We start from the raw sequence: 9,761 nt of genomic DNA on the forward strand, positions 1-9,761 counted from the left end.
AATTAACAGCTAATTTGCATAATTGATGAGGAAAAGTTTATAAATCCACTGCATTCCATTATAGTACTTTCATCAAAGTTGTCACATATGTAACTGAGAAAGAGGGAAGAGAGTAAGAGGTGTATTTAAAGACTTTGAAAGAGAATAAGTCAAGAATGGATCAAAGGATCATCATGATTTTTGGTATGCTGATAGCTTAAGTTATGCTTGACACAATTTGATATCAATTACTTGTAACTTGGGATGTAATTTGCATAATCAATGCCGAAATTTTATAAACCAACTCCAAGCATATAGTTATGAAGAAAATGAAATGAGTAACGCATTTGTCTACAGACATCATTCTACATTACAAACCTGGTTGATTTGGCAAAGGTATGTTTTTTGTATGTTACAGCTACACTTGTGCTCACGGATTTCTTTGTCATGATTTTACAGCTTCACCTGTGATGAGGGACTTCTTTTGTCATGATTTTACAGCTGCAACTGTGATCACGAATTTATTTTGCATTTTACAGCTGCATCTGTGATCAAGGATTTCTTTTGTATGTTACAGCTACACTTGTGCTCACGGATTTCTTGTGACATGATTTTACAGCTTCACCTGTGATCAAGAATTGCCATTGCCATATTTTCACATGCACTTGTGACCCTGGACTTCTTTCCTAATATACATCTGCAAATATGATCGAGGACTTCCTTTGGATTTTAGAGCTGCGTCTATGATCCCGTAACTTTTTCGTTTTTTACAATTGAAGCTGTGATTAAAAGGCCCTTTTTTAATTTTCATTACCGCGGAACCTAGGATTACATACCTAATTACTTATACAGAAATTATTACTAATATTAGTATTCTTTTTTTTATTCCACGACGGTACCTGTGACCATAGATATATTTCTTTTAATTCTACAGCTTCACTTATTATCAAGTGGCCTTTTTGCATTGTACAAATATGATCGCAGATTTTTTGTGAACACAGAACCTTTTTATTCGTTTTAATATAGCTTCAGAGCGTTTTCGTATATTACGACTGCACATGTGATCCAGTGGTATTGTACACGTTACAGATGCACCTGTGAACAGTGAAGTGTGATCCCGTGGACGTTCATGATTTAACCCTATCCAGACTAGGGGGCTACTTTGACGTCGTATAGCTCCCAAATGACTGGTGCTTGAGCAAACAAAATTTTCCCCAGGATTTCGTTGGTAACAATTTACAAAATAATAATAAGTTTATCATTTTTGTGTTGCCATCTAGAGGTTTTAAGCTATGCTGACCACGAATATCCGAAAACCGTGATAAACAAATGTACAGACAGACAGGCACATATACGGACCCAAAACAGTACCTTCACGGAGGTAATAAACCGGAAAGTTAACAAGTCCGGAAGTCTATATGGCATTATGAAGGTTTAGCGGTTTTCTGTACAAAATACACCCATGACAGACACGTTCTTTATATAACGTCCTTGGTTCTAACAAGGAGTTTTTAACCTAAAGCTAAATAACAAGGCTCAATTTGAGAGTGATAAATCATTACCACAGGCATCATTAATATCACCTTTCGCGTTAATATCATTAGAACATTCATTATTATCACATGGATGCGGTATGTAGTGTAGTGACTCACCGTGGTTCACGAAGCTCATGACCATGTCAGCGTCCTGGAGAGCCTGCTTGTCGCGGATGTAGTTATAAAACGGCTCCTGTAAGTCGTAATCCGGCAGATCCGGGTGGAAGATAATCCCCGTCTCGTTCTCTCCGCGTGCGACTTCCTTGTACAGATCCAACATGAACTTGGGCGCGGAGTTCTTCTTGCCTGCTGTAGGCGGGCGGGGCCGCTGCTGTAGGCCTAACAGACTCAGGATCTCCCGCTGCATCTGTCTGCGCTCTGACCGCGGCAGGATAGGTGTAAATCCAACCATGTTGTCACTATAGTAACCCGTGCCCATCGCGGAGCCCTGTAAAGTCAGAGGGATCTGGATGCAGAGGAGGGTTGTCAGGGTTACCAGCATGCTCAGCGTTCTGGTGCGAGTCCTCTGTAAGCAGCCAGTCATGGCAGCCATGTTTCTGACGGGGTAGCGAAGGTGAGAGCTGAGGAAAGCCAGCGCAGACGACAAGCTCGAGTGTCGGCTGATCTCCGCTTTTAAACCTGTGTGAGGAAAACAATGTCGTCAATCTAATGTCATGAGGGACCCCACGCGGAGATACTAATTGATTGACAGGCGACAATGATGACGTTTTAGGCTAATGACCGGATACATTCAGCATGACAAAAACTAATTGTGTTGTTCTTGTTGTGATTGTTGTAATTTAAAGAAAAACACTATGCGCAATCAGGCGCGTTGAGAGTGTTGTAAATACAGTAACTTTATGTTATAACAATGATCGTTCACAATAAACGCATCATATATTATACTGTAGTCTAAAATTATTTAAACATGCTGCCTTTTAATAGACGATGTGAAATGGGGAAGATTAATAAAAAAATACTAGTAGTTTTAAAGTATCTTATATATAATCCAAGGAGCTTTAATCAATCAATTTGTTAGAGTCTTCTAAAACACACAGATCAGCTTCGACAAGTGCATCACTACGTAACCTCCAAGAAGACGTTGCGAATGGTTCATTTTTTAGTTATTTTTGATTTTTATTTGCTCCGTTTCCTCAGCCTTTTTCGCAGATTGCGGAGCGGCGGTGTTTATTTTTTGGCCGAGCACTGATTCGCGATTTCCAACATGGAATAAGGTTCTCTTATGTCTGAGAAGGGAGTTGGTCAGGAGAATGATATAGTTTTCTTGTCAAGCACAAATTGTGACAACTTTCAGTTGGATAGCTCAGACAAGGCTACCGTCTTTCATCCAAACATCTACTTGGAGAATTCGTCATGACCATTTCCTGGAACTGAGCAGGAATGTTACCGCTGAGTTCCCGGAGCGTTTGTTTACGTACGGGATCCCCATCAAACTTCACCCTTCAGAAACGGCGAGGAGAAAAAAAACCTAAAAAGATACTTATATATATATAAATAGAAATTTTGCAACATACCCAGGGAACAATATTTAGTACAATTTACTTAAATACTAGTACGTATACGAAAAAATAATATTCATCATCTTTTCATCATTAGTTACTAGTACTAAGTATCTCATGTAAATACAGTTAGATCAGTTACAGCTGACTTGATCATGCCAGCACTACTGAACGCGACTGTTCTCTCCGTCTGTATAACCCTTGCCCAGTCTATAACCTCCTTGATACATGATGTTGTAGGTAGTTCCCGACTTGCGTGTGTCCGTAAAGGCGCTTGGTTTTCTGTCGCGACATTAAACGCATTTACAGTGCTCTGTCGGTCAACAACTGAACGGTTCACTAGAACTAGTCCGCAGTATACATGAGGTACAACATGAAGCAATGGGATAAATTAGCGAAGGAGCTAGGCGTTTGAGACTATCTTATCAGTCATTGGGAATTTTTATGCCGATTTTGAAGCTCGCGCTGAGCAAAATTAGAACCAGACCCTTAAACCTTATGCCCTGTAACAGAGAGATGGCGGATTGACGGCGAAGGGATTTGCGACTACTGCACGTCAATGGTGATACTACAGTGGCGATGGAAGACGGAATACATTTGATCCCTTAAGCCTAACGAAATAAGTGGGCTGGTAGAAGACGCCACCAAAATACATTTGCAGCCTCTCTATAGCCTACTTTGCAGACTTCTAGACGGCGGTATATACTTATTTATGATATCTAGGGGGGGGGGGGGGTGACGTGGGTTCTGGTAGAGGTAAAGAGTGTTTTACCGGACCCAAGCATAGATAATACACCTTTCTCACGCGGCGGCCATGATAGATCTAAAACGAGTTCAATGTGGCAAACAAAAGGCTGTCCATCATAATTAGCAGTTCGACCAATGGTAGCCTGCCAATTAGGAAATCGACCAATAAGTGAATGGCTGCAAATTCGTTAAAAATTTGCATTATTATGTTTTTATTTTGCATCTCTTAAGGGACTATGGGGTCAGTCTACACCACTCTAAATTGCTACATCTTTCGGTGCATAACACTTCTTGTAATATTTATTATTCTATCTTATATCATGAAAATTTGTGTGGTTTGGGGGAAAACTAAATGGGACCTGATTTTAGAAATAAGTATTGTCTGTTTGCCTCATTGACCTCTTCTTCGATCTATCATGGCCGCCGCGTGAGAAAGGTGTATAGAGTCAACCTTCGAGTTGAAAATCCGACTCGATGTCCAGAAGTCTGCAAGTGAGGCTAACTCTCTTCTACCAACACAAAACCCACACATAACATAATACAGGAAAGGTGGGGCCCTTTGTTTTACTAGTGGGTATTCGTAGGTCTAATGCTAATAGGGCTAAGAATTATAGTAACGCTAAACAGTGTATGTATCGTTTTGTATTATCTCAATTTGTCTTCCACTTTGCCTTAAATAGGCAAACTCTACAAAATTTGACTTTAGGACAATAGTGATTTATTCATACTAATGTCAACTTTAACACTGAGAGTATCTAGCCTGGAACAACAGGTCTTAGGTGTGTCTTCTGAAGTTCATCAAAAGTGCGTTACACGTGATCGTAGCCGTCCAGCAGGTCTGGATTGTGAGGCTACCTCCCTCCCATCGTGTGTTGATGTTTCAGATCTGTAATGTTTGTCTGTGGGCTATAGTTTGATCCTTATGCAAATCTGAAATGCCAACAACAACGCCCCGATGGGTACGGAATAATCCCTTACACAGAGACCTACATAAACTCTTAGTAGCGTAGAGACCTACAAGAAGTGTTAGTAGCCTGGAGAACAGGCGCAACGTCGGGCTTTCAAACCATGGGAACCCAGCCGAGAGAACAGGCGTCACGTCGGGCTTTTATCCACGGAGACCTACATAAACTCTTAGTAGCGTGGAGACCCACATGAAGTGTTAGTAGCCTGGAGAACAGGCGCGACGCTGGACTCTTAACCACTGAGACCTACAGAAAGTAATAGTACTTTAGTAGAAGGAGGACAGACGCAACGCCGGGCTTTTGAACCACGGGGACCTACAGAAAGTAACAGTAGCCTGGAGAATAGGCGCAACGCCGGGCTTTTAAACCATGGGGACCTAGCCGGGAGAACAGGCGCAACTTCGGGCTTTTATCCACGGAGACCTACATAAACTCTTAGTAGCGTAGAGACCTACATGGAGTGTTAGTAGCCTGGAGAACAGGCCCAACGTCGGGCTTTTAAACCATGGGACCTAGCCGGGAGAACAGGCGCAACGTCGGGCTTTTAAACCATGGGAACCTAGCCGGGAGAACATAAACTCTTTTAGTAGCGTGGAGACCCACATGAAGTGTTAGTACTAAAGTAGCCTGGGGGACAGACGCAACTTCGGGCTTTTATCCACGAAGACCTACATAAATTCGTGGAGACCCACATGAAGTGTTAGTACTAATACAGTAGTAGCCTGGAGGACAGACGCAACGTCGGGCTGTTATCCACGGACATCTACATAAACTCAAAGTAGCGCGGAGACCCACATAAAGTGTTAGTAGCCTGGAGGACAGACGCAACGCCGGGCTTTTGAATCATTGGGACCAAATTAAGTAACAGTAGCCTGGAGAACAGGCGCAACGCCGGGCTTTTAAACCATTGAGACCTACATAAAGTGTTAGTAGACCTTAGCAGCCTGGAGAGCAGGCGTAACTCCGGGCGTTGAAATCATGGGAACATAGCCGGGAGAACAGGTGTAACGCCGGGCGTTTAAACTATGGAGACCTACAGAAAGTAGTCTGGAAAACGGGCGCAAAGCCTGGCTGGATGAATACTGCATTTGTTTCTCACTAGATCTACAGGGGCAAATACATAGTTGGTCTGATAAAAGACTAACGGACACCTACACTCCAATCAAGTACATATTGAAACATTAAATACTGTATATGTACGCCTTAAGTACTCCAACCAAGAACATAATGAATCAATGGATACTGTATACGTACACTTTTCTCTTACCAAGAACAGATTGAACCCATAGATACGCGTATGCAGACACTATACCTACAACTAAGAACATATTGGACCAACAGAAACTGTATAGTCTATACGCCCACTTCACTCCAACCAAGAACATATTGAACCAACAAATACACGTACACCACAATACAGCCAATAAATACTGTATAGGTAAATGTTTTCACGCCTAACTAGACTGTCATTGTTTATGGCGTTGATCTCATCCTAATCAGATTGATATCTTGACGCATAACAACAGTATTTAATCCCCATCAGGTAGTTATAAAACAACAGACAGAAAGTAACCGACGTACTATTTCTTTTTGTTTCAACACTTAAATGTTAGTAATGACTTGAATTTGTTTTTACATGTTCAATATTTTCTTTACCAAAATTAGTGCACTATTGTTAGCAATAGCTGCCTATGATAATTTGTTCAAAGTTACACCCTTTCCGGACCTGCAGACAAGCACTATTTTCCTTTCCAAATCCTAGACTAACTAGAGGCCTAAAACCACGCAGGTTTGACAGCTCGATACAAGTTTATTCTGCCGAAAAGGCTTTGATAAACACAAACATTCTATCATCCACCGCTTGTAGTTTCCGCCTCCCCGTTGTGTAGCCACATGTTCGGCTATAAAAACGTATGAATCACCGTGTTGGTGTGAGTCACTGCACTGACCACACACACACAGCAAACTGGACACACCGGCCCAAGGAGCCAACTTCAAAACCCAGGCGTCAATTAAAAGAAAATTCTTTCAATCTGTAAACTTCCTGAAGTAACCCCTCTTCATCTAGTATTGAAGTAAACCAGAAAAAACTTCTACTCAAATGAAATCTACCAAACCGGAGGTTGACAATATGTTCAAAAGCGTGGTTTCGCTGTGAGCCAGAATTGCTAATTATGTCCGCCCCTTGGGGATTTGGTAAGTGAAGCAAGTAGCAGGAGAGATAGCGACTAACGCAAACAACACCACTCAGTGTTGTTTATTCTAGCCGTAATTATACTCGGGGGGTTATCATTAAAACCTGCAGGGGGGCTCCGGTTTTAGAGATGTTATGGTAAAGGCGAGAGGTACTCTTTTCCTTCGTTCTGCCTGGAAAAATCTTCATATAAGAGCTGCCTTTGTGCGGCGAGACACGGTGTGCATGGGTGAAGCATGTAGGTACCGGGTGGCGGAATTAGGACACGCAATAAACACTATTATGTACAGGACAGCCCATTACAGATCTACAGCAATTAGCAGTGCACTGAAGTAACAATACAATCAGTTTGTGGGGAGTCTCTCCGATCTGTCTACGGTGAGCCGTGCATGAGATACTAGGGCGAGCAAGCAACAAGCGTCCGTGGGTGTTATAACAAAAAGGAGGTCATCACGGGTTGTGTATCGTGTATATACTACCGTAGTTTCCGTATACACCGTCGTATACTATCGTGTACACAGCTGTATCACTGTGTACACAACTATACTCACAGTCATATGCAGTGATAAATACATGTACAACGGACGGAGGGAGTCCAGGACATGGCGCACACGATATCGGGGAAACGTCCCCATACCGTACTCACTCTTGGCTTGGGTTGGTAATAATAACCACACAGGTTAGGGTACGGGCTTCATTGTTGAATGCACCATCGGTGAAGGATTCTGTAGACACATACCTGTGAAAACACAACTAGTCCATGTGGGTGCTGTCTTCGAAACCTAGCGAAGACGGTTTCACCTGGAGGGGGTTCACCTGGAGCCACCTGGAAAGGTAAGTCCTACAGGCAGCCTTGTAGAGACATCCAGACGGTGGAATCTCGGTTGTAGTTCCGCCCGTGTGTAGTGTTGTTGTTCACCTCGGTGCGCGCGGCTGAACAGAGGTGTCCAGTACTAACCTGGGACAGATCTGGAAAAGGCTCGCTCCGAGAAAATGCCGGCCCGTAGGCTGCTAGGTTGGGCGGGGGAAGGTTCTCCGTCGTCCGCTGGAGGTCGGGACCCTGCCCGGCCTGATTAGCAACAAGCGTGCGCCGCTGGACGGGCTAATTACGACAGCGGCGGCTCCCCACAGACGGCTGGGAAAACAAGGCGGATTCCTGACGCGGTTGTCCCGGCGGTGGGTGGCTGTGGTACCGAGGACACTGCTGGGTGCACGGGGCGACTGCGCTCCGCTCTGTCCTCCAGATTTCCCGGTTCACTGCGCCAACAAACTTGTCCTGCAACTTAGGCAAACAACACCCAGCATGCTGTGCGGGGGATCGGGAGGCCAATTAGCAGGCTTCCCGGCATCCTTGACTTATTAGAGGCGTTACCATGGAGACTGGTGCGTTACCATGGAGTTCACCACGTTGCCGTGGAAATTGCCGCAGGCAAGAACAGGTGCAAAATGTGTCACGTGACCTGTAGAGTCAATAGAACAACAAACTTTACAGAGGTGTAGAACAGACAGGACTACAAGAGACAGGTGCATGGTGACGTGTCATGAGATGAGTACCGCAAAGTCTGACGTGTAAAAAATAACAGCAAAAGTGATGACGTACACAAGTAAGCTCAGCAATGAACTATTGTCATTATTACTTTTGTCATTATTACGCTGTATGGTGAGTTTCTTTTTTATGTCTGCAGAATTACCCTGTTTTGTAATTCTGCGCTTTTTCTTGCCATCAGTGTATAGTCTGCGTGCAAACATAAACCCATTCGATACCTACCATAAGTGCACGCTACAGTAACTTTAACTTGAGAGTCACTAGTTTTACCATTAAAATATCACTATTATGGTCGAAGACACATGTTTAATACAGAAAGATTAGACCCAGTTGGGAATCCTCTAGTCTCTCCTAGCCTCCTTGGCTAGGTTACTGTAAATAGTATGTAAATAGTAGAAATTTGGCAAATAGACTGAATGATAGGCAAGAGCAGAATTTACAGAAACCAAGGAGATTAAAAATCACCTCCTTGCAGAAACCAACCAAGGGATTCTCCAGTCCATCTGTCCGATTTCCACTGCTATCAGCAGCCTAAGAAGTCTGGTAGAGACTAGGTAAACAGAATGCACCGTACATTTACTGTCCAAGCAGAGGTTTGGCTACGGCTGGTTTTTGACGTGTTTTTAATGCGCTTTTGTCGGGATTTCTTAAATATTTTGTCCAATTTTCTTTCTGTCTGCCGGCCAAACGACATAAGGTTAAGAGGATGAAATATAAGGCCTAGAAAAATCGTCCTGAAACACGCCAAAAATGAGCCGAAGCCGAACCACTGATTGGAGAGTAGATATATGGCGGATTTTGTTATACATCCAGACAGGAAACACGCGCTGAAGGTCTCATTCCGGACTTTTGCTCTCTCATTTAAAACAACGTATTATTATGCAACTTTAATGGGCGAAAATCCAATAAAGAAACCGTTCTGCTGGAGATGTTTTAATTTCTATTACAAGAGCACTTATCCAGTAATCAATCAAAAAAATACCCTAAAAATCTGACCGATGGATCGATTTTTATAATATCTATAACTGCACAGAAAAACTATCCAGAAAGTGGGGCTTTCCTTCAGTGACCCGCTTACCGCATTACTCAGGACAAACAAACGTACACGTCCGAGAATCGCCCGAATGCCGAAACTTTTCCAACCGATCCTGTCAGAAATACACAACCTTTCATTTCAGATCCTTCGATATGACATGGGGGCGATAAAAGGCAATTTATCACCTACATAAACACACGATTTTGGGCCCCATTTATATTTTGGAAGGATTTACGTAT

General features: G+C 43.0%; 1 protein-coding gene across 1 annotated transcript in view; it reads right to left on the minus strand.

Annotated features, from left to right (window-relative positions):
- The window catches only part of LOC118404943 (bone morphogenetic protein 7-like), a 30,367-nt gene that overhangs the window by 19,434 nt on the left and 1,172 nt on the right, over positions 1–9,761 (minus strand). Inside the window, exon 2 of the mRNA XM_035804345.1 lies at positions 1,632–2,153. Within this exon, the coding sequence (XP_035660238.1) occupies positions 1,632–2,067 (436 nt within the window). The 5' untranslated portion in view covers positions 2,068–2,153. The remainder of the gene's footprint in view (positions 1–1,631; positions 2,154–9,761) is intronic.

This window comes from Branchiostoma floridae, chromosome 17, assembly GCF_000003815.2.
Source record: "Branchiostoma floridae strain S238N-H82 chromosome 17, Bfl_VNyyK, whole genome shotgun sequence".
NCBI lineage: Eukaryota > Metazoa > Chordata > Leptocardii > Amphioxiformes > Branchiostomatidae > Branchiostoma > Branchiostoma floridae.